Here is a 24,474-nt window from a genome sequence, read left to right as displayed (position 1 = left end):
CATAGTGGAAGAAGAAGGTGAATATTTATCCCAAAATCTATAGCAAATTTTGTGTGGCAGCAGACCTAAATATAAATCAGGAACTTGAAGACAGTGGGTCTGGAGAGATGGCTCAGCAGTTAAAAGTTTGCGCAGGACCTGAGTTTGGTTCATAGCACCCAAGTCAAGCATCTCACAGCTTCCTGAAACTGTAGCTCTGGGGAATCTGATACCCTCCTTGGGCACCTGCACTCACATGCACAAACCCACATAAATAAAGTAGCAAAAGTAAATTGTCTGTTTGTTTGAGATCAGGATTTTCTGTGTAGCCTGGCTGTCCTGGAATTTGTTTTGTAGACCAGACTGGCCTCAGAGATCCTCTTGCCTCTGCCTCCCAAGTGCGGGTCATAGGCGTGCAGCACTGCCTGCAGTACGCCTCCCCTCCCCCTCCGTTTTTATTTCTGTTTTTTAATATTTCAAGTCAGGTGTCGTGGAATGCTACTGTAAACCAAGCACACTGGAGCACAGGAAGATCATAGGCATGTGCACATGCTCACACACATGCACACAGCAGTCAGAGGACAACATTCAGTAGTTGAGTCTTTCCAACCCCGTGGGTCTCAGATTCCAAACCCATGCCCTTGGGCCTGCCTGTTTCTGCTGAAGCATCTTGCTGACCTGTTTACTTTTTTTTTTCTTTTTTACTTTTTATTTTATGTACATTGGTGTTTTAACTGCATGTATATCTGTGTGAGGGTGTTTGATCCTCTGGGACAGGAGTCACAGACAGTTGTGAGCTGCCATGTGGGTGCAGGGGATTGAACTCGGGTCCTCTGCAAGAGCATTCAGTGCTCCTAGCCGCTGAGCCATCTCTCCAGGCCCCCATTTACTTTTTGTTGGTGATTGTGGTGGTGTTCTGAGACAATCTCACTGTGTAACCCAACCTGACCCAGCACTTTTTCATCTGCCTCCTGGTTGCTAGGGTCCCAAGGTATGTTCCACCACGTAAAGCTCTTTTCCCATAAAACAGGCAAAATGACACAAATTGTGTTCTCTCACACAATGAGATAGTATGAGATAGTAACAAACAGCTTTGCTTCCTTTAAGATTTGTCGGTGAATTTTCGTATTTGCTTTATATGTGTGTGTTCACGTAGAAGAAATTAAGGGTGTGCAAATAGTGCAACCAAATAGTTTTCTTAAACTGTATTAATAATACAAAGTAATTAGCAGATGCCATATAATTGAGAGCCAGGGGAAGCTAAGTTACAGAACTCAGTTATCTTTGACTTTTTCTGAAACAGTGACTCTGGGTACGTGGCAGCTGAGCAAACCTTGTTTGCTGGTCTTAGACTGATGCTCTTAGTAGGTAGGTAAGTGCAGTAGCTCCTGTTGATGAAGGTGTCTCCCAGATCCCACTCCACAGCCTTGGCTCAACTGCTCTCTTTATGGCAAGGAAGCAGAAGCTGTTTTGTGTCTGTTCGTGTCATATATGAGCTCTTGCAGACCTCCTTAACCTTTGTCACCACCATTGCCAACTCTGGGTACTAGAGTTCAGCCATTCAGAATTTGGTTTCGGTTTTTAGAGCCCAGGCTGGCCTTGAACTCACTGGTCACTCACTGAGTGACCTTTAGCTCTTGACGCCTCTGCCTCTGTCTGCTAAATGCTGGAGGTGTAGCCAGTCGGGGCATGCCTGGCTCAGATTACTTTTGGTGATAACATAGGCAGTCAGTTTACAACAAAACCTTGTCATTAGAAAGAAACACATGGTAGTGCAAACCCTAATCCCAGCTACTTGGGTGTCTAAGGCAGGGAAATGATGAGTTGGAGACCTGTCTGAGATAAATAGTGAAACCCTGTCTCAAAAATAAAAACAACGGCGACTGACTAGTCTTTAAAGAGTCCCTTTGCCGGGGCAGATTAGAATATTCATCAGCTGCCCCGTACCCTCTTCATCTGCTGGCCTGGTAGGTAAACATTGCCGATAGTAATGTCATCTGCTTCCCTTTTCTCCGTTCTTCTGTATTATAAATGCTATGAAAGCAGAGAGAAATTTATTCAATTCTACTTTCACACCCTCAGAAACACACAAATAGTCCCAAGGGATGGCCCAGCCGGGAAGGCACTTGCCATGCAAGAATGCTGAGCTAAGCTAGATCCCTGGGATCCCCGGGCTGCAAGGGAGGAACTGACGGGCTGTCCTCTGACCTCACATACACACCGGGATGTGTATATGTCCACTCACAAGAATAACAAGTAACTTTAAAATAATAAGGAAATTGTACAAAATAAATTTTAAAAACACATAAAGCTGGATGGTGGTGGCGCACAACTTTAATTCCAGCACTAGGGACGCAGAGGAAGGCGGGTCTCTGTGAGTTCCAGGACAGTGGGGGCTACAGGGAGAAACTCTCTCTTGAAAAAACAAAAAAAAAGTAAAATTAAATAAAACCACACATAGAATGTTGCTTTAACTTAATATATTGGTAAGCTACTTCCATCTATGTTTTTAACTTATTAATAATGTCCAGAACTTCTCCTAGACTGTGAAACAAAGGGCTATGAAATTACCAGCAGAACCATCAAGGAGTTGATGAGTTATATAACTTACCCCTCTTTTAAAAAAACAAGCCATTTCTTTACTTGGTTTGTTAGGGAGAGGGGTATAGTGAACTGTAAAGGTCAGAAGACAGCTTCCAAGAACCAGCCCTTCCTGTCTGCTGTGCTGCTCCCGGGGCTCAAGGCCAAATCGGTAGCCAGCATTTCCCCCTGAGTCCTCTCACCAGCCCTTAGACAACCAGAGGCATAGATGACAGTATTGTTTCCTCACTGCCATCCAGAGAACAGTCTAAAAGTAATTTCAAATGCTGCCTTACAGCTTGGTTACCATGGTCTTTTAAACTGAACAGCACATCCTATTTCATTAGACATGAAGCGATGCAGTAAGGTATAGGTCACTTAGGTATCCTTCCCTTTGTTCTGATATGTACATATAAAGCATGTCATTATTTGTGTGTGCTTATTCCAACTGTTATAAGACACACGAGGGATTATGTTTTGTGTGTGTACATATACACTTAGGAGTATGTACATTGGTGAGTCTGGTGTGTTTGTGTGGTACATCCAGGCTCAGGTGCCTCTACACACGCACGTGTTTGAAGGCCAAGGAGGACATCAGGTATCCTGCTGTGTCACTTTGAAATAGGTCTCTCACAGTGCTGGAGTTACGGGCAGCTGTTGTAGCCTTGCTTGTCTTTTGATGTGGGTTTGGAATCCAAACTCATGTCCTCATGTTTGAGCAGCAAGCACTCTTACTGTATTTCTTCATAGCCACAAACTATGAATCGGAGCTCACTAATTGGTGATTACTAAACAATGAGTATAGATATTACAAACTAGATATAATATAGCAGTATAGATTGTCCGGTCCCCAGGACTCACCCGGTAGAAGGAAAGAGCTGACCTCTGACCTCCGTCTCTGCTATGGTGCATGTGTGCATGTGTGCACATGCACACACATGTAGATAAGACAGGCATGTTGGTAAAACCTATAACCCCAGCACTTGGGAGATGAAAGCAGGAAGATCAGAACCTCGAGGCCGCCGTGGGTGTATAGCAAGCTCATGGCTAGTCTGGACTATCTTGGTTTTATGGTTGGTTGGTCAGTCTTAACAATGATTTTATGTTTATCCGTTCTGTCCCCTGAAAATAGAATGAAACTTTTAGTTCAGGAACCATGTATCCCTGTTCTGTTTTGAATCTCCCAAGTAGTATTTGGCACATTGATGGGGTGTGAGTAATCACTTAGGTCTTGGCTAATTGCTTGAAAGCAGTGTTTGAAGTGGATGAATCAGTAGAATGGATAGAACTGAAGCCTGCCGTCTTTAGCAAAGGCAGTCTGGTTCAAAGATGTTAAAATAGGCTTTAGTGCCTATTTACTGATGCTAATGAGAGCATCACCTTAGTGGTTATGGTAGAAATGGAATGGAAAATATTAGTGAGAGATTTCAGTGGCAGAGAAGACAGGCTAAGGTGGCTGGCTCTCACCCAACCGGACACCACAGACACCAGTTCTGTTTCCTTCTTTTTAGCCCACACCTCCACTGAGCCACACCTCCACTGAGCCACAATCATCAGTGGTCCCTTTTTTGGTTTTTCAAGACAAGCTTTCTCTGTGTAACACCCCTGGCTGTCCTGGAACTCTATAGACCAGGCTGACTTCAAACTCACAGAGATCCACCTGCCTCATGCCCTACCATGCCCACCAACAGTACTCCTCTGAAGGAGCTAGACTTCTTAAAACAGACCAGTTAAGCATATAGAGTGCAGCCAGGGGTGGTGGTGCATGCCTTTAATTCCAGCACTTAGGAGACAGAGGCAGGAGGATCTCTGTGAGTTTGAGGCCAGCCTGCTCTACAAAATGGAGTCCAGGACAGCCAAAACCCTGTCTCTGAAAAACCAAAAATAAAAAAATAAAAATAAGGCATGTTGCTTGCCCAATAGGAATAAATCTGAATTTGGTGTCTAGTACACACACCCTGAATCAGGGAGAAAATAGAGGTGGTGGAGATAGCATGAAGAAAGGAAAGAAGAAATTAATTCTTTTAAGAGAAAAAAATGTACAACTAGATTTCTGGGGGGGAAAAACATCAGCTCCAAGTTCAGGGTGTGACCATCAAAGGAAAAACATATAAAGTGACAGAAGAAGACCCCTGACACCCTTTGCAAGTATATACAAATGCACATGCATACACAGTTTTGAAAGTACAATAATAATAAGCCAGGCATGTAGGAGGCAGAAACAGGTGGATCTCTGTAAGGCCAGCCAGGGCTACACAGTGAGACTGTCTCAAAAAGTAAATGAGTAAGACTGGAAAGATGACCCAGGGATCAAGAGCTCTCCCTGCTCTTGATGACGACATGGGTTTTGTTCCCAGTGTCTACAGGATGACTTACAAATGGCTGTAACTTTCAGATAGTCCAGTGTCCTCTCTGGCCTCTGCGTAACACACATACATGCAGGCAGGACACACAAAAAAAGTCTTTGAAAATACAAAAAAGTGAAGTCTAGTCCCAGCCTTCACGGGAGGGGGGGGGGCTTGGCCCCTTTCTTGTGTGTGACTCAGTAAAGGTGATAATGACTGCATAGAGAGACATAAAGCACACTTAACAGAATTGCTCTGTGAATATGCCAAGGCTTTTCTCATTTTGTGAACACTGAAAAGTAGAAACCCTTCAAAAAATGGAGACCTGTTTTTCTTATTTTTACTGCCCTAAAGCTTGTGCCTATTGGAGAAAGTAGGTCTGAAACATGTTATTTTCTGCTTTTCCTTCCTGTCCTCTTATTCTCCAGCTGTCTCAACTCATAGGAAGAGTGTTACACTTCAGCAAAATGTGTTTCCTGTGACATTTCAACAAGCCTCCATTTTGTCTTTCCATGTTAGAAGTGTTCCTCTTCCGCTCTTCATTGCCAGCTCTCTGACTTGTCACCTTCAGCTCACTCAGTTCTGTTAAGTTTGCAGAATATGACAGAGAAAGAAGTCATATTTATAAACATGTGTTCCACGCAGCTGCTTCAAGATTAGACATGGCATCCATCTACTCGTATATCTGTTCTCTCTCTACAACTGTGCTCATCCCCATTATAAATGTGGCATCTGTGTGATCTCATACTCACCTTGTCTAGAAACAAATGGACACTGTTTTGGGTTTTTTTTGGTTTTTCTTTTTATTTAAAAAGGGTCCCCCTGTGTAGCCCTGGCTGTCCTGGTACTCAGAGATCTGCCTTCCTCTGCTGGACTCCATGTGTGTGCCACCACGCCACGCAGTATATTCTTTTTAAACTAAGCAGAGCAGCCTATCACTCGGGTGACTTTACTCTGCTAATCAAGAAAAGTTAGCTCAATTACCTTCCTAGAAGATAGTCCATTTCTTAAGAAGCCAGGGTCTCAGGTAAGGAGAGGAGTCCTATCCTTTCTTCCCTTTGAACACCTACTTCCTGCAGGCTTACATGTCATTTATCATAGACAAAAGGAGAGGTGAATGGGTAGTCTAAGACAAATATTTTGAAAAGAATAAGAATCCACTAGAGGTAGCTGTGTCTTTCCTAGAATTTGAAAGATCTGGTTTCTGTTAGTCTTTCAATAAATTATTTACTTTTTTTGGACTTTGTTTCTGATTTCATTTCTTTTTTCTTTTTTTTTTTTTTTTTTTTTTAAGGAAGGTAGGGTCTCTTCTAGTGGAGAATGACCTGGACCTTTTTTCTTATTATATGTTTATTTATTATGTGCATGCATGTGCCACAGAATACTTGTAGAAGTCAGAGGACAATTTGAAGGAGTTGGTTTTTCTTCATGCACCGTGTGGGTCCCAGGGATTGTCAGGTCTGACAGAAAGCGCTTTTACTCCCTTAGCCATCTCATGGGCCCAGACAGCTACCACTACTACTGCTGTTGCTGCTGTTTCTTTGGGTGACCACAGGGGTCTCTCCACACAGCCCTGGCTGTTCGGGAATGCACAGATCTTTCTGTCTCTGCCTCTCAGGTGCTGAGATTAAAGGTGTGCACTACCGCACCCAACTTTTTCTTTGCTTTTTGTTTGTTTGTTTGTTTGCTTGTTTTTATTAGTTTGGGTACTCTGATCTCCAGCACTGGATTGTAGTGACACGTATCTGTAATTTTTGCACTTGGAAGTAGCGGCAGTTTATATACACACACAAACACACCTTTGTTCAAGGTTGTCCTTCACTCACTTGGTTATCCTGTCTCAAAAAGGAAGAAACTGTTAACTCAGAAGCCATAAATGGTTAATAAACGTAACAACCAAAAGTAGGTAATTTCTACATATCGTTAACTGCCATCAGTATATGACCGGCTGAGGAGTACACGTTATACAGACTTTATTTCAGGCTATTAGAAGTTACAGTTAAAGAGCACAGTAGGGGCACAGCTGTTAGGAGCGCTTGCTGCTCTTGCAGAGGACTTGAGGTTGGCTCCCAGCACCAATGTCACATCACATCTGCCATGTAGTGCTGAGGATATGTAATGAGTACATTCTCTCTGAAGCAGTTTGCCAGTATTTTTCCAAACTCCCAACAAAAATGTGATTACCTATTTTACTTATTTATCTTACAGACGTATTTATGCTGAACAAAGGTACATCATTTATTCGAGGGTATCCTTTGGTATTTATTTGTAATAATAGAAGAGTGGAACAACTCTTTATTGTCTATTCAAATGCAACCACGGCAGGGTTGGGGGCGTTATTGCTGTAATTCTAGGACTCAGGAGGCAGAGGTAAGAGGATCAACTTATCCTTTGACCTCCAAATGCACACTCTAGCACATGCAAATAAATAAGTAAAAAAAAAAAAAATTTACAGTGAAGTATGCTACATGTCATTTGTTCATTAGATTTAAGTTCCCTACTTAGAAACATTCAATCCTGCAAGATGTCTCACTAAGCCTGAGGAGCTGAGTTTGATTCCTGGAACCTACACGATAGAATGAGAGAACTGGCTGCTGCAATTGTCCTCTGTCCTCTCCGTGTATGCCATGGTCCCCTGTCCCTCCAAATAAATACATAATGAAAATATATACTCTTCCTTAAATGGCATATTGTGGCCCACTGTCCCACACAGTGCTGCCTTCCAGGTATATAATCTTTACAGATGAGCATGTGGGCTCGCTCTCGCTTGCTCTCTCTCTCTCTCTCTCATATTTTTTTCCTAAGATAGGGTTTCTCTGTGTAGCCTTGCCTGTCCTGGAGCTCGCTTTGTACACCAGTTGGCCTTGAACTCCCCTCTTCCTGCCTCTGCCCCACCCTCAAATGTCAGAATTATAGATGCTCACTACCATGCCCAGATTTCATTGTTTTAGGTTTTCTTTATGCTGCTGTTTGGATTTAGGGATATTGTCCTGCAACATATTCAAAAGCCCTTTTTCCCTTTTGTGGAGTAAGAAACAGGATGTCATGTATCCTAGGCTGACCTTGAGCTAGCTATGTAACTGAGGATGACTTGAACTTACATTGTTCCTAATCCTGCCTTCCAAGTGTTTTGCTTATAGGTTTCTGCCACAATATCCCATCTTATGTAGTGCTAGGGATTAAACCAGGATCTCCTGTGTGCTAAATGAGCACTCTGCCAAGTGAGACACATTCCAACAAACAACATATCAAGATATTTATTGTGACGTTAAGAGTGAGGCTGGAGAGAGAGCTTGGTGGTCAGGAGAACATACTTCTCTTCTAGAGGACCCAAGTTCAGTTCCCAGCTTCAGCATCAGGTGACTCACAACTATCTCCAAGGAGATCTTAACACCTGGGGCCTCATCAGGCCCTGCATGTGTGTTCATTCCCACTCATAGACACACTCAGACACATAGCTAAAAATGATAAAGATAAAAATATAAAAAAATATAGGGGCTGGAGAGATGGCTCAGAGGTTAAGAGCACTGGCTGCTCTTCTAGAGGCCCTGAGTTCAATTCCCAGCACCCACATGGTGTCTTACAGCCAATCTATAATAAGAGCCGGTGCCCTTTTCTGGCTTGTAGGTATACACTGGGACAGAACATTGTATATATAATAAATAAATAAATCTTTTTTTTTTTTTTTTTTCCTTAAAGGAAGGAGAGTAAAAATATACCAGCCAGGTGCATACCTCAATCACAGCACTTGGGAAGCAGAGGCAGATTGATCACTATGAGTTCAAGGATAGCATGGTCTACAAAGAGAGTCCAGGACAACAGCTACACAGAAAAAAAAAAAAAGAGTAAAAATATACTGAACAACCTAAACTGCACACCACACCACCAACAACAAAAAGAACATATACACTGTGGTTAAGTCATGCACTGAAATACTGAACTTGGTTAAAATTAAGCCAGGCGTGGTAGCATACACATACAAGCCCTGCACTCAGCAAATAGGGGCAAAAGGATCAGGAATTCAAAGCTGTCCTTGGCTAGATGGACAAGTTTGAAGTTGTTTGAAGACAGCCTGGACTATGACACTGTTAACAAAAACTGGGGAGGGCTGAGGATGGAACTCAGTTAGTAGAGTGCTTGTCTAGCATGCACAAAGGCCTCAGTTCAGTCCTGAGAACTGCATAAATCTGGGTGTGTTGGGCCTTCCTGTCATCCCAGCACTCATATAGTGGAAGAAGGCCCAGAGACTCAAGGTTGTTCTCAACTATATAACAAATTCAAGGGCAGCCTGGAATCTATGAAGCCCTGATTCAAAACATTTAAAATAAAAGTCTTGATCAGGCTATGAAGTCTTTGAACTCTTGTCCATGTATAGGGTTCCAAGAGTATTGTAGGCAATTTCCATGGAATTCTGGCCCAGTCATGTCTGCCCCATTGGTCCTAAAGCACCTCTCAACTTTGCTAGGAGAAGTCAGAATGTTGCTCAGATAAAGAATATTCTTTGCAGTGGCCAACATTTGTCTCATCCAGACTTCTTTGTTCTTTTCCCCCCAGGGATGTTGGTGGTAAATGTGACATGGAGGAACAAGACATACGTAGGTACACTTCTTGACTGCACAAGACATGACTGGGCACCCCCAAGGTGAGCACGTCCAGACTGTCTGGTTTATATTATGTATCCCACATAATATGTTGGCCCCAAACTCAAGCCTCCTGAGTGCTGGTATCACCAGCTTGAGCCACCACACCAGGCTGTATCCATTGTCCTTCCTTCCTCCCTACCTGATTTCCTCCTTCTTCCTCCTCCTTCCCTCTCTCCCTCCCCCTTTGGGACAAAGGTTTATTCCATAGCCCAGGCTATGTCAGACTCAAGGCGATCTTACATGAGCCTCCCAAGTGCTGGGATTACAGGTGTTTGTCTGAGTCACTGTGCCTGGCCTTATTTTCAAGTTACAGTTTGATCTTTAACATTTCAAGCCAGCCATGGTGCTATGTACCTGTAATCCCAGCCCTCGGTGGATGCAGAAGGATCAGAAAGTCAAAGCCATTTTCAGCTGCATCGGGAGTTTGAGGCTAACTTAGATCGCACACCTTGTCTCCAGAATGTGTGTGATAAGGTTAACATTTTGGGGTTGAGATGTTGCAGGCTTGTGGATTCACTTCCAACGATACCACAAAAGTTAAATACAATAAAACCATTAACACTTCAATGTTTTCTTATACATTATTCCTAATGTTAGTACCCAGTGTGCTCAGGCTTGAGATACCTAAAATATGGTGGAATGATCCAGAACTACTATGCAAGGGACATCCTAGGAGGGTACCCCGCAGTACAGCCCCATGCTGGTTTCTAAAGGAGACCACAGTTATTAAACCAGAAGCTGGGTAGGACAATTGCTGCAATTTGGAGACTAGCTTTAACTACATAGTGAGTTCTATACCAGACTGGGCTTAAAAAAAAAAAAACAAAGCACTGTGTAATGGCTCGTGCTGGGCGGCCATGCCACACAAAAATAAAGGAGTTTTCCCCTTAATAACACCCTGTCCTATTTGTCCTTTGCCAAGGTTCTGTGACTCCCCGACCAGTGACTTGGAAATGCGTAACGGTCGAGGAAGAGGCAAACGCATGCGTCCTAACAGTAACACACCTGTCAATGAGACAGCCACAGCCTCTGACAGCAAAGGGACCAGCAGCAACAGCAAAACTCGAGCAGGAGCCAATAGCAAAGGCCGTCGAGGGAGCCAGAACTCTTCAGAGCATCGCCCCCCTGCCAGCAGCGCCTCTGAGGATGTCAAGGCCAGTCCTTCCTCAGCTAATAAACGCAAAAACAAACCGCTTTCAGACATGGAACTGAATTCTAGCTCAGAGGACTCCAAAGGGAGCAAACGTGTCCGCACAAATTCCATGGGCTCAGCCACCGGGCCCCTCCCTGGGACCAAGGTGGAACCCACTATTGTAGACAGAAATTGTCCCTCTCCAGTCCTGATTGACTGTCCCCACCCAAACTGCAACAAAAAGTACAAGCACATTAATGGGCTTAAGTACCACCAGGCTCATGCCCACACGGATGATGACAGCAAACCAGAAGCTGATGGAGACAGTGAGTATGGGGAGGAGCCCACCCTCCATGCAGACCTCAGCAGCTGCAACGGTGCACCTGTCTCCCAGAAAGGATCCTTGTCCCCTGCCCGCTCAGCTACCCCCAAAGTTCGGCTTGTTGAGCCTCACAGCCCTTCCCCTTCAAGCAAATTCAGCACAAAAGGCCTCTGTAAGAAAAAACTGAGTGGGGAGGGAGACACGGACCCTGGGACCTTATCCAATGACGGCTCTGATGATGGACCCTCAGTAATGGATGACACAAGCAACGATGCCTTCGACTCTTTGGAAAGGAAGTGTATGGAAAAAGAAAAATGTAAAAAGCCCTCTAGTTTGAAACCTGAAAAGATTCCATCCAAGAGCTTAAAATCAGCCCGGCCCATTGCCCCTGCCATACCCCCACAGCAGATCTACACTTTCCAGACAGCCACCTTCACAGCAGCAAGCCCAGGCTCCTCCTCAGGCTTGACCACCACAGTGGTCCAAGCAATGCCCAACAGTCCTCAGCTCAAGCCCATTCAGCCCAAGCCCACTGTTATGGGAGAGCCTTTCACAGTCAACCCTGCCTTGACCCCTGCCAAGGACAAGAAAAAGAAAGACAAAAAAAAGAAGGAATCATCAAAGGAACTTGAAAGTCCCCTGACCCCTGGGAAGGTATGCCGAGCAGAAGAAGGTAAAAGCCCATTCAGAGAGTCATCAGGAGAGGGAATAAAAATGGAGGGGCTTCTGAATGGTTCCTCAGACTCCCACCAAAGCCGGTTAGCCAGTATCAAGGCAGAAGCTGATAAGATTTACAGTTTTACGGACAATGCCCCCAGCCCTTCGATCGGAGGCGGCAGCCGCCTAGATAGCACTACCCCAGCCCAGCCCCTAACTCCCCTACATGTAGTGACCCAGAACGGAGCTGAGGCCAGCTCGGTCAAAACCAACAGCCCTGCCTACTCTGACATCTCTGATGCTGGGGAGGATGGGGAGGGCAAGGTGGACAGTGTCAAGTCCAAGGACCCTGAACAGCTGGTTAAAGAAGGGGCTAAGAAAACACTTTTCCCCCCTCAGCCACAGAGCAAAGACTCCCCATATTATCAAGGCTTTGAGAGTTACTACTCTCCGGGTTACGCACAGTCCAGCCCAGGGGCTCTCAACTCAAGTAGCCAGGCAGGGATGGAGGGCCAGGCCCTAAAGTCAAAAAAGGATGAGGAGCCGGAGAGCATAGAAGGAAAAGTGAAGAATGATGTCTGTGAGGAAAAGAAACCTGAGCTGAACAGTTCCAGTCAGCAGCCCTCTGTCATCCAGCAGCGGCCCAACATGTACATGCAGTCCCTGTACTACAACCAGTATGCCTACGTGCCTCCATACGGCTACAGTGACCAGAGTTACCACACCCACCTCCTGAGCACCAACACAGCTTATCGGCAGCAATATGAAGAACAGCAGAAGCGGCAGAGCTTGGAGCAGCAGCAGCGGGGACTGGACAAGAAGACAGAGATGGGCCTAAAGGAGCGGGAGGCATCACTCAAGGAAGAGTGGAAGCAGAAGCCATCAGTTCCTCCGACTCTCACCAAGGCCCCCAGCCTGACAGACCTGGTGAAGTCAGGGCCAGGCAAGGCCAAGGAACCAGGGTCTGATCCCGCCAAGTCCGTCATCATTCCCAAATTAGATGACTCATCTAAAATCCCCAGCCATGCCCCTGAAGGCCTCAAAGGGAAGCTGGGTGAGGCCAGCCACCTGGGCAAGGAGACCCCCGAGACTAAAGCAGGTCCTGACTGCGGCCGACAGGCAGAGGTGGATCCAATCCTCTGGTACCGACAGGTAACTGCCGTATGTAAGGAAATAGAGGTGCTGTGTGATGCACTGTCTGGCCCCACGGAGCAACACTCTCTTGTGTAGATGTTCTGTGAAATTGAGATTAGCAAGAGAGCAGGATGGCTTTAGGAATTCTGTACATTTTAATGTTTTTAAAAAGCACTGTACCTTCTTGAATGGTATTCTTCTCTTAAAAAGGAGGGTACTAAGATGACAACTTACTTTGTCTACAGTTAGTCAAGCCTTCACTAGCAGAGCAGGCAGGAACCTTGGCACTGTATCTCCTAGCCCCGTGTTCCTCTGTAGGGTTCTGTGGGGCGGAGGCCTGCCATATTCAACTAACCGGTAGATCTCTTTAAAGGTTCAGTGGTGGCAGCTCTGTGGCACAGGCCTGTAATCCCAGTATTAGAAGGCTCAAATTGGAATTTATAGCCATACTAAGCTACGTAGTGGATTGAAGGCCAGCCTAAGCTACATAGCAAAACCCTGTTCTCTTAATAAATAAATAATATTTAAGAATTAAAACTAATGGGGCTAGAGATGCTCAGTGGTTAAAAGAACTTCTGTTCTCCCAGAGAGACAAGCTCGGGTCTTAGTAGCCACAACAGATGGCTTTAGCTTCCCCTAACTCCAGCCCCGGGGGATCTATCTGATGCTCTTCTGATCCCTGCAGACACCCACACCTGTTGCAGACATCACACAGGAGACTTAGAATGTCTTCCCTTTCCTCTTGGTGTCAGTTCTGCCCATCCTGACATGAGCAGCAGTGATTGCTCTGCAAAGCAACATAAACATCTTGGCAGGAGGCAACTTCTTCTGCTCCCAGATGCATTGCCCCAGAATTCTTACTTACGTCAAGAGCATCCATGGATGGCTTCACCTTTTCTCTCTCAGAATCTTCTTTCCTTGGGTTTGAGAAGATGTTTTGGAGTGACTGGGTCTCACTGTGTTTTCCTCACTGTGTTTTCCTCACTGGCTTAGTGTAAACCAGGCTGGCCTTGAACTCAAGAGTTCTGCCTGCCTCCCCAGTGCTGGAATTAACAGTGTTTTTGTAAAAACATCCATAGAAGCCAGGATCCCACTCTGCCTTGGATGTTCTAATGGTCTGTTTCTGTGCTTCTGCTGGGACCTTGGGCTTGGAAAGGGTCTTTCATGTGTAACACTACTCGCACTCGCTCTCTCGTATCTAGCTCTACTCTGGTTTTTGCAGGAGACAGAGCCCCGCATGTGGACATATGTTTATCCTGCCAAATACTCAGACATCAAGTCAGAGGATGATCGGTGGAAAGAGGAACGGGACCGAAAATTAAAGGAGGAAAGGAGTCGGAATAAGGACTCTGTTCCCAAGGAAGATGGGAAGGAAAGCACAAGTACTGACTGCAAGCTGCCTGCATCTGAGGAATCCCGCCTTGGAAGCAAGGAGCCCCGGCCGAGTGTCCATGTGCCTGTGTCCTCCCCCCTCCCCCAGCACCAGTCCTACATCCCCTACATGCACGGCTACTCTTACAGCCAGTCCTATGACCCCAACCACCCCAGCTACCGGGGCATGCCTGCTGTAATGATGCAGAATTACCCAGGTACAGTGCCCAGAGCTGGCTGTGCTGCTCATGGGGAAGGGCGGTGAAAGCAGTTTCCAAATCTAGAGCCTTGTTGCTTTGGCTCTAAGGTTCAGTGAGACTGGCTTGGACGACAGTCCTTTTTTTCCCCCAATGTGTCCATGATGTGAAATTGCCACTCTAACCTTAAGTGACCCTAATTACAATCAGAAAAACTACCTCTCCCTTGCTTCCGCTAAGGTTGCCTCTACTGTCAGCTTTTCTTGATTATCAGTGGTGAAACTCCTGTGCACCACAGCCATCTTTTCTCTGCTGGAATTTCTTTAGACACGCACTCTGATTTCTGCTGCATTCAAGGCACTGTGGGGAATACTAAAGAAATGGAGGAGACCGGTTCTCTCCGTCAGGGACGTCACAGCTTAATACAGCAGGAGCAGTGTGTGCTACAAATAAGATTCCAAGAACAACGCAGGCAGGCACTCATTTCTGAGGCTGTGCTCAGCTGTGAGGTCAGAAAGCTGCCAGGGATGCAGGGAGCATCTTGAAGTCAGTCGGAGGGATGTCCAGTAGGTTCAGCTTGAGAAAAATTAGTTTTTGCACTGCTGACAATGAGTTCTCAGTGTGCCAAGGTTTAAATGTGTTTTAAATTGTTAGAAAAAAAAATGCTAATATTCAACTCTACACACTGATTTCTGTTGCCTGAAGAGCCAGGTGGGATCCCCCCCCCCTCCAATTCTGTTGTTGCTGTTTTGTTGGTTGGTTGGTTTTTGAGTTGGAAGAGGGCTAGTTAGTTTTGTTTTCCTGAGACGGGATCTCACTTTGTAGCCCTGGCTGGCCTGGAACTCACTGTGTAGAACAAAACTGGCCTCTTAACTTACGGAGCTCCACCTGCCTCTCTCCTGAGTGCTGGGATTAAAAGCGTGGGCCACCATGCCTGGCCATAATATACTCTTTCACCACACACTCTCGGTGTGATCAAATCGAGGGAAATGGCATTCTCCACGTTTGGAGTCTTTGTATTCTCTTCCAGGGCTTCATGAAATATGTAACAGGTTTCTATGAATTGTGGCCACTTCACTGTGCTGCGGCACACTAGAGCGTATGCCTTCTGTCTGTTTGGGCATCTGTTCTGCCCCTCCTCAGCTTCTGGTAATCCCTGTTTTCCATTTAGATCAGCCTGAGCATTCACTCCTTATAGCTCCCAGCCTCCTAGAGCCTGTAGTCTTGACATTCTGCTGGCATTATTATGGGATAAATTCTAAATACAAGTAAGCTTTTCAGTAGATAAAGGAGAGATTACCTCACCCTCATGGTGTGCCTTACCCTCCATATTCTATATAAAAATAAGAGTTCCATCTCTTCAGGCTTGGTCTGGTCCAGGCACTGTCTTGAATGATCTATGCGCTTTTTCTGTTCTGGTGTTTTTGTTGTTGTTGAGACAGGATCTGTACTTAGCTATATAATATAGGCTGGCCTCCAACTTCCCTCTTTTTCTTGCCTCTGCCTCCAGGTGCTGGAGTTGGAGCCTAGCCGCACCCCGGGCGGTGAGTGCCCCTCTGCATAAGTACGCCTATGGAAGGCAGAGGCCAATTCACTTGTCTTCTTCCACTTCTCCAGCTTCTTTCCTGCTGAACCTGAAGCTCACTGATTTTTTTCTAGACTGTCTTGCCAGTGAGCCCCAGGGGTTCTCCTGTCTGTAACGTCACAGTGCTAGAATTATAGGCACCTGGCCTTTTATGTAGGTTAGCACAAATGTGTTTTTACTATGTGTGAGTGTTTGCCTACATGTATGTATATCCAAGGAGGCCAGAAAAGGTGTCAGATCTCCTGGAACTAGCGTTAGATACATCATGTGGGCTAGAAATGAAACCTTGGTCCTTTGCAGTAGCAGCAAGTGTTCAGATGTACAGGTCCATCTCCTCAGCCCAGCTTCAGTTTTTGAAACAAAGTCTGGCCATCTATCCGAGGCTGACTTTGATCTCATCTCCCTGCCTTGGCCTTCTCAGTGCTAGAATTACAGGTATGTGTATACCTAGCTTCACATTGCTTGTTTGTGAAACAGTTTTGCTGTGTACTCTGACTAGAATTTTCTGTGTAGTTCAGGCTAGCCTCCGTGAAAAAATCCTCTTATCCTTGCATCCCAAGCACTGGATTAGAAGTTGGGAGAGGGGGGGTGTGCGTAAGCACAGTGTCTAAAGAGGCCAGAAGAGGACATCAGCTCCCTTGGAACTGGAGTTATAGATGGCCTGATGTGAGTACTGGGAATTGAACCCAGGTTCTCTGGAAGACCAATAAATGCTCTTAACAGACAGTGAGCCATCTCTCCACCACCACCACCCTTTTTTTTTTGAGACAGCCCTGGCTGACTCAGAACTCACTCTATAGACCAGGCTGGTCTTGAACTCAGTGATCTGCCTGCCTCTGCCTCTAGAGTACAGGGATTAAATAAAGAAAAACAAGGTCAAACAAGGTCTCATTATATAGCCCGGGTTGCACTCAACCAGACTGACTTCAGCCTCACATAGATCTTCCTGCACTGCCCTCCCTAGTGCTAGGATCTGATTTAGGTTATCAGGCCTGGCAGCACATGCACTTACCCGGGGAGCTGTCTAGGCAGCCCTTGCATTGTTTTGTGTTGTGTTTGTTTTGGGGGATGTAGAGGGAGGGCAGGATCGCATGTAGTCTAGGCTGATATCAGACTCAGAATTCTGCCCCAGTCACCACAATGTTGGAATCACAGATATATGCCATCATGCCTGGCTGACATCTTTACTTTGATGATAAACTAAAACTCAAAAAGGCTGTCACTTCATTCAAGGTTATCCAGCCCAAAGCTGTCTGACTTTAAATGCTTTGATGGAGATCTGAGAAGTCAGCTCTGGGAAACCACGTGCCATATTTTTTATCCCTTCACCCGTTCTTCCTATAGAGCTTGTTAAAAAGGGAAGAAGCCGAGAGCGTCATCCCGAGGTGCTGTGGTAGGAAGTATCCAGGAGAGCTGATGCCACCTGACCACATTGACTAGAGCCACTCTTCTGCCATCCGCACTCCTGTGACTGCTTCATTTCTCCTTTCCCAGGTTCCTATCTGCCTTCCAGCTATTCTTTCTCCCCGTATGGCAGCAAGGTCTCAGGTGGCGAGGATGCTGACAAGGCCCGCGCTAGCCCCAGCGTGAGCTGTAAAGCCAGCTCTGAGTCCAAAGCCCTGGATATCTTGCAGCAACATGCCAGCCACTACAAGAGCAAGTCTCCCACGGTAAGTGGGGTGTGGAGACCCACAGCGTGGGAGAAGTGGGCAAGTTCAGGTCCCGACCAAGGTGCAGCTTGGCTGACTTACTGTTGGCCCCATGAGGGCACCCCTTTGTTTGTATATACCCTGCCTTTTTAGAGCCATAATGTAGGGCCCTGGTTAGATCACTAGTATGTATCTCTCTCATCATAGTGCCTTTGTGTGTCTCCTTTCCTTTCCAGATAAGTGATAAAAATTCTCAGGAGAGAGATCGGGGAGGCTGTGGGGTAGTTGGGGGTGGTGGCAGCTGTGGCAGTGTTGGGGGAGCAGGAGGTGGTGACAGGAGTGTCGACCGGCCCCGCACTTCCCCTTCCCAGCGCCTGATGTCCACACACCACCACCACCATCACTTGGGCTACTCCCTGCTCCCAGCACAGTACAACCTACCCTATGCCGCAGGTAAGGCTCTCGTCCTCATCACCTCTAGTTATGTTTCCATTTCAGTAGTAGTGCCTGTAACAAGGCCCTTGACCTCCAAGAATCTCCCACCCTACCCTATCCCCGCAAACTTGTAATTTGAGATAATTCCCACCTTCAACTCAGGAGGTTGAAGCAGAAGTATCAAAATAAACTCAAGGAGGGCTGGGGAGATAACTCGGTTGCTTTTCGAGCAGACCTGAATTCAGTTCTCAAAGCCCATGTAAGAAGACAGTGGTGCTGATATATGCTTGTAACTGCAATGTTTAGGTAGAAGGAGAAGCAGGCAGATCCCTGAGCTGGCTGGCCAGCTAGCCTGGCCTACTTGGCAGAGTTCCAGGCCAGTGAAAGCTGTGTATCAAACAAAAGGCAGAAGGCACTTGAATGACACTCAAGGTTGTCCTATGACACAGACACAAGCACGCATATGCATCCTGTCGTAAACAAAAAAAAGAGCCGGCAGTCTGTCCTGAGTCCTAGGGTACCCTGCATTAGGCTGACATTTCTCTCCTCCCTGGGAGGCCAGCAGCTTTCGTTATTGAGCAGAGTAAGGGACGGGTGTTTCTACCAGTAAAGAGAAACAAGCTGAAAACCGACCTGGCCAAGTGTCAGGGTTGTTTGTTTTTCTGTCAGCACCCCAAAAATCCAATAGTGCCAGGGGAATTTAAGGGAAACTCCTCCCTATATCAGAAATGTGGAGGACGATTTCCTGAGTGCTACATTAAATATGTTCTCTGCTTGTCCAGGGCTTTCTTCTACAGCCATTGTTGCCAGCCAGCAAGGCTCAACTCCCTCACTGTACCCACCCCCCAGGAGGTGAGAATGGTAAGTGGATTATGTTGATTTGAGGTAACATTAACTGGGGTAGCTGCTAGCCTGACCGCAGGATACCTGTGGTGCCCAAGTGAGGGATAACTATGTGAGGCCTTGGTCTGGAGAAGGGGGACTGTTGGCCAGGCCACTTACATCTGCCATTTGTGAAACTGTCCATCTGAGGGACCATGGAGGAGCCAGCACCAAATGGTGGTGCACTTCTTGTTCTGTGTGTGTGTTGTTTTTATTTATTGTGAAGGGCGGTGAATATATGCAGAGGTCAAAGGACAACTTACCGGGAGTTCTTTCTTCTAACTATAACTTAGCTCCAGCTTGGCAACAAGCACCCTTATGCACCAAACCATCTCGACAGCCCCAGTTTACTTTCTTTAGAGCGCCATCTTGTGGTTGTGATACCAGCAGACCACAATTACCTGTCTGTATGTTTCCTTCACAGAACACCAAGTGCCCAGATGAAGTCAGCTACATGGGCCAGATTGGCTCGTTTGAGGTGGTGCTGGAGGTGCCATTTTACCATCAGTTACGGTGTTGACCGTCCTGTTTGCCATTCCTACCGTGACTGAAGGCAGACCCTTGGCTGTCTCACCCCCACCAGACCCTCCCTCTTCCTCAGGAGCTGGAGAACTGGTACTTTGCAAAAATATTTATTCTCTCAGTCACAGTTCTGACTGCTGTGGCATCTGTGGAGATAAAGGCATAGGAGAAACTGAGGGAACACAGCCTCAGCACAGAGAAGTCACTACTCCGTTACTCTAGCCCCTGGTCTCTGCCAGAGCAGCACCCCACACACACCTGGGAGGGCCCCCAAGCACGGGGTGAGGTCTGAAGACAGCACAGCAGCCGTACCCCTCTCACCGTCATTACCACCAACCAGATTCCACATCTCCTCAGTGGTTTGGGCCCTGGGAACTGGCAGCACGTGGAGAAATTAGAATCTCAGGAAAGAAGTGGGGGCTGTTTTCTCTGTAATTGTGAAGACAAGGTCTTCAAGTGTGGAGACATCCCCCACTAACGTGAGCACAGATAAACACTCAGAGCCTTGTGCTCCTGTTAGGCAGAAGGCAGGAGTTCTAGCACCAGCACAGGGCTCCCTGAGGTGCTGGGAGGAGCTGGAGCATAAATGGAGTCTGTGGAAATGAACCTGCTTCCTCACCAAATTCCTGCTGCTTTTCATCTCTCAACTTCTTGCCCTTGTCTTTCTTTTTAACCCCTTGGTGCCTTTCCCAGGGGGGATTCCCCATACTGACCTCACCTCCTCTACTGCTTGGCTCTTAAAACTCAGGCAGAATAGACTTCCTCCCAGCATGGGTAACCTTGGAGTCTGCCACGTCACTGTAGGGCAGGAACTGGAAGGCAGGCCGTAGGAACACCTAGCAGTTCTTGGAGACATTCAGTTATTTGAGTACCTTTCTCATTTAGGGTCACAAATGTATACATCCAGTTCCTTTGTCTGGTACATGATTTTACACAGTTCACTCTGTAACTCCATGTGTGCCAATATGAGGCGTGTCTTTGTAACGCATGTTTTGTTTTAGGGGCTACTGGCCAATGGAAGTGATTTGCTCCTTAGGCTCTGAAACAGCATATCCAAGCATCACATGCCCGAGCCAGAGTGGAGTCAGTGGATGAGGCTTTGAGGTGGCAGACATTTCTCTGTTCCCCTGAGCCGTAAAGCCGGGGCTGGGAATGTGATGACCTAACTTCTTCCCAGGATCTGCTTTTTAGCTCTGCTGTTGCGGGCTGTCATCCTTTGTTACCTGTCCCTCCCTTGACTGCAAGAGAGAGAGAGAAAGATGCACAGACAGCAGTTTAGGCTAACAGGACGCTTGCGGCAAGAGTGTCAAACATGGCCGTGTGAGAGCAGGAAGGTACATGGCTCTGACTTCTTTGGGAGAGTGAGGGTGGTGGGGAGACAGTGAGCACAAAGCCCAGGAGAAGGTGCTTCCCAAGAATCCGTGAGCCTCCCTGTGCGTAGACAGGCTGGCTCATCGGCGCCTCTGACCTACAAACCTCTGTTTCCAAGTCCCTATCTTTGTTCAAGTTGGGTTCCAGGCATTTGCAAAAATCCTTCTGTTTTAGACCTGTTGGCAGGACCCCAAGCAGCCTCCTCGCCAACATCGTTCCCTCTGCCACATGCTTTCCCAAGTAAGCAGTACTTTAGGCAGTGACCCCCCTTCATTCATGGAAGTAGGTGTTGGGGACACCATCATACCTAACCCATTACTACCCTACTAAGAGTGACTTTTTTCCTGATTATGCCTCCTCCCAAAAACTCCAGTGAATAGAGCCATGTGCCCATCTGTTCCTGTTTGTTTTTGAAGTATTGTTGTGTGTTTCGTATGGTTCTGTGGCACTGGCTTGCAATGTGCTTTGTACATATTATAAAGAAACCATTGGAGCAGTTTTGTTTTTCATTGGATAGGTATGGCCCACATTCCTGCCCTTTCCACTTCATTTTATAACAGCAGGTGTGTCTATTTGCAAGACAATAGAATCTACAGAAGAGAACAGCTTTCTCTCTCTCCTGCTCCCCCCTTTTGGCGCTCATGCTCTCTCCTGTCCTTTCCCCCTTCTCTCTTCCCTCCCCGACTTAAAGACAGTCAGCTCTTTGATCCCTCTACCCAAATGCCCCTTGAAGAACAGGTGCTGCCCTGAAATGAGATTAGCAGTAGAAAAATGACACTATGGTCTCAGCCTGCTCATCCTGGTTCCTAGTCTGAGTCCAGTCTTCCCTCCCTGAAATAGAAGCACACAGCTGACGCTGTGGAGATCCCTGACTAGTGCTGAGAGATTGGCTGTCCACTCCACAGTGGGGAGCTTCCTGTGGACCTAGTTAGAAAGACCACCAAACCAAGCCTCACTGAGCCACCTCTGCCCATGCTCTTGGTGTTCATGAGCTCTGAGACCCCTGTGAAGGAGAAGCTACAGGTGGCTTCCCCCCAAGGTAGGGCAGTCACAGCTGCTGCTGAGGATCCCCGTCCACTTCCTCACTTATGGTGTGCCAGTTCCCATCAGCTCTTCCTGTGATCCACAAGACATGTAGCCTCTGCTTAGCCTACATGCCCCACACATCCCCAGGGCAAAGAAACACAGACACAAGGTTAAGAGGGTACCCTCTGAAATAATCATTTCATGCACCTCCTCTCCAAGCTCCAGGGTGGGGTAGGGGCACTTAGTTTAAGGGAGTTGGGAGTTAAGGCTGCAGAAGGGCTAGAAAATTGGATATAGCTTTGAGGCCTTCTCTTCACTACCCCATACACCCTATCTGTGTGCTCAGATGCCCCCCAAGATTCAGCTGGGCAGCTAGCTGGCCCATACTTCTGGGCCTTTTGTCACTTATTACTAGGGCATCCCAGGAAACTTTGCAGTGATTCGCTCCACAGGCCCCTCCCAGGCCTTGTCCCCAGCCCCTCCTGCCCCAGCCCACCAGCTTGCCTTGGTGCTCAGCCCTCCCGATGGGAGCAGGTTGGGGCAAGCTGGAGGCCCGGGCTGGAGGGACAGTGTTGCTGTTCATAGCTTTTGTTCCATTGGCGTTGTTCTGTTGGATTTAATTTCAGTCTTCCTGATTCTTCCCTTCTGTAAAGTGTACATTACCAAGTTCCTTGTTTTTTTATATATATATATAAATATATATATATACAAACTGTACTCTTTTTGCCTTTGTACATTCAGGCAAGAAGAGAAAATAAATCTTTTTAAGAGACAATCACAAATCTGTGAGGGCTGCTGGTTATTTCTCCTGGAGTTTGCTGCTGAGCTGCTGCCTCCCTTCGCTGTCCTGTCCCCCTCAGCTCCCGTCTCTCTAGTCCTGCTCCTCTGCATCCTCAGCTTCACACTCCCTGGCTGACAGCGAGCTGTTGAATCCGGTGCGCAGGCGACCTGCCCTGTTGTAGCATTTTCCCGCCCACTGGCTGATCCTGTATCCTGGCTTTTTTTTTTCCTTCCCCCCTTAGATCCTATTCACCAAAGTGTCTTTGGACTCCTGGGTACTCTGGGACCTTCTCCCAGAGGCCCTGGCTTTAGACATTGATTCATCTATGAAACTATGCAGCTGGGAGCCTGAGATTTTGCACTACTTAAACCTGCCTGGAAGTTAGAATGGAAGGTTTTTAGGAACAAATGGGAAATCAATCCCCACCACCCCCAAGCACTCCACCCCACCCCAACCCCCCACACACACTCTAGCCTCAGAAGTCCGCTGATCCTGGGATCACTCCTGGACTCCTGGGTTACCCTCTGAGATCAAGGGCTAAGGATCTGTTGGTAAGAGCTTTTGATGAGACTCTCAAAGAGTGATGTCGTCTGAAACTGCCCAGCCAGACCATGTTCAGTCTTTCTCCTTTCCTTACCTTCTCCCCCTTGCCCCTTTGTCTCTACTTCCTTTTCTTAATTGGCTTTGGAATTGAAGTATATTTTTAAATTATTTGTTGTATTTATTGAATAAAGTTTTTAATGTCCCTGTTCTTAAATTTAGACTAAAGTTTGCCTTTCACGTATCTCCCCTTCATCACCCCCAAATTTTCTACCTTCTAAGTTGTTTTTTAAAATGAAGTGCTGCTGCCTGCTTACCTTGACTATCAGTGGTTATCTTCAATGGCCCGGGTTTTTTTTGACAGGGAGCTCTTTGGACAGGTATGCAGCTTCTAGGGTCAGCCCCTTTAACTGGTTGTAAACAGGAAGCATCAACATACAGCAACAGAAACACCATGTTTCCCTCTGCTTTGTGAGCTTTGGCTGAAAGAACTGAGTTGTGTTTCTCTGCTCCCCGTTTATCTGTGAATGGATTTCTCAGGTTTTACATTTGGCTCTTGACCTCCCAACCGCCTTTAGGCTGCCCCTAGGAGTCATCTCTGTCTGATGGAGGTGTTTTCAAGCCAGTCACTTTGAAGGAACACCATCTGCAGGTTGAGACCAAGTTTAGTGACTTGGCCAAATAAAACAGGTAAGCTCCATGAAAAACCAAGCTGAGAAGTCAGGCCAATCCTATAGAGAACCTAAGGGTTGACTGTAGAGCTGCAAGGCCATAGAGCGAGCACTGCCTTGAAGGGCAGGGGTGTCCGTGAGGGGCCTGAGGGGCGAGGTGGCGGAAGTTGCTTAGTCCCTCCCCGAGATGATCCTTCATGCTGGTGGCGCAGCGGGACCAGAAAGATGTCACACAACCCTGGGCTCCAAGAAGAAAAAACTCAAATGGAAAAGAAATGTGCTGCTTTGAGGCATGATGGCATTGCAGGCCAAAGCTATAGTGACCTTGCATCAAGGGGGGGGGGGGTGTAAACAGACATCAGGGATAAAGTTAGGTAGTACCATAAAAAGTAAAACCTACTGTTAAGCCCTGGTCTTGTCTGTGACAACTGGAATTTGTGGTTAGTAGCTACCAAACAGGAAAGTGTTACGTATGTACTTCTCTCTCCAAGGGCACGTAAGTGAGTCCCACTCCTGGCAACCCTGCATTTCACAATCTAACAGGGCCCCAGAGACAAGCCTTTTTCCCTGGGAAGTATGCATAATAGTATGTTCAGCTCTAGTAGTGATAGGGAAGTTGGTCCTCGTACAGGAATAAAGAACAGACCAACCA

At 46.8% G+C, this 24,474-nt stretch overlaps 1 protein-coding gene across 5 annotated transcripts in view; it reads left to right on the top strand.

The window, feature by feature from the left end:
- The window catches only part of Znf609 (zinc finger protein 609), a 142,011-nt gene extending 119,399 nt beyond the window's left edge, over positions 1-22,612 (top strand). For 3 of the 5 annotated variants that reach the window (XM_055597660.1, XM_055597638.1, XM_055597628.1), the window contains 7 exons: positions 9,459-9,546; positions 10,470-12,810; positions 14,015-14,381; positions 17,440-17,615; positions 17,831-18,047; positions 18,812-18,890; positions 19,336-22,612. In XM_055597660.1, the coding sequence (XP_055453635.1) occupies positions 9,459-9,546; positions 10,470-12,810; positions 14,015-14,381; positions 17,440-17,615; positions 17,831-18,047; positions 18,812-18,885 (3,263 nt within the window). In that variant the 3' untranslated portion in view covers positions 18,886-18,890; positions 19,336-22,612. The remainder of the gene's footprint in view (positions 1-9,458; positions 9,547-10,469; positions 12,811-14,014; positions 14,382-17,439; positions 17,616-17,830; positions 18,048-18,811; positions 18,891-19,335) is intronic. The other 2 variants (XM_055597645.1, XM_055597652.1) reach the window with 2 other exon arrangements.
- The last annotated feature ends 1,862 nt before the right edge of the window (positions 22,613-24,474 follow it).

This window comes from Psammomys obesus, unplaced genomic scaffold, assembly GCF_907164565.1.
Source record: "Psammomys obesus unplaced genomic scaffold, mPsaObe1.curated_primary_1811, whole genome shotgun sequence".
In the NCBI taxonomy this organism is placed as follows: Eukaryota; Metazoa; Chordata; class Mammalia; order Rodentia; family Muridae; genus Psammomys; species Psammomys obesus.
This window is presented reverse-complemented; position numbering and strand designations above follow the sequence as displayed.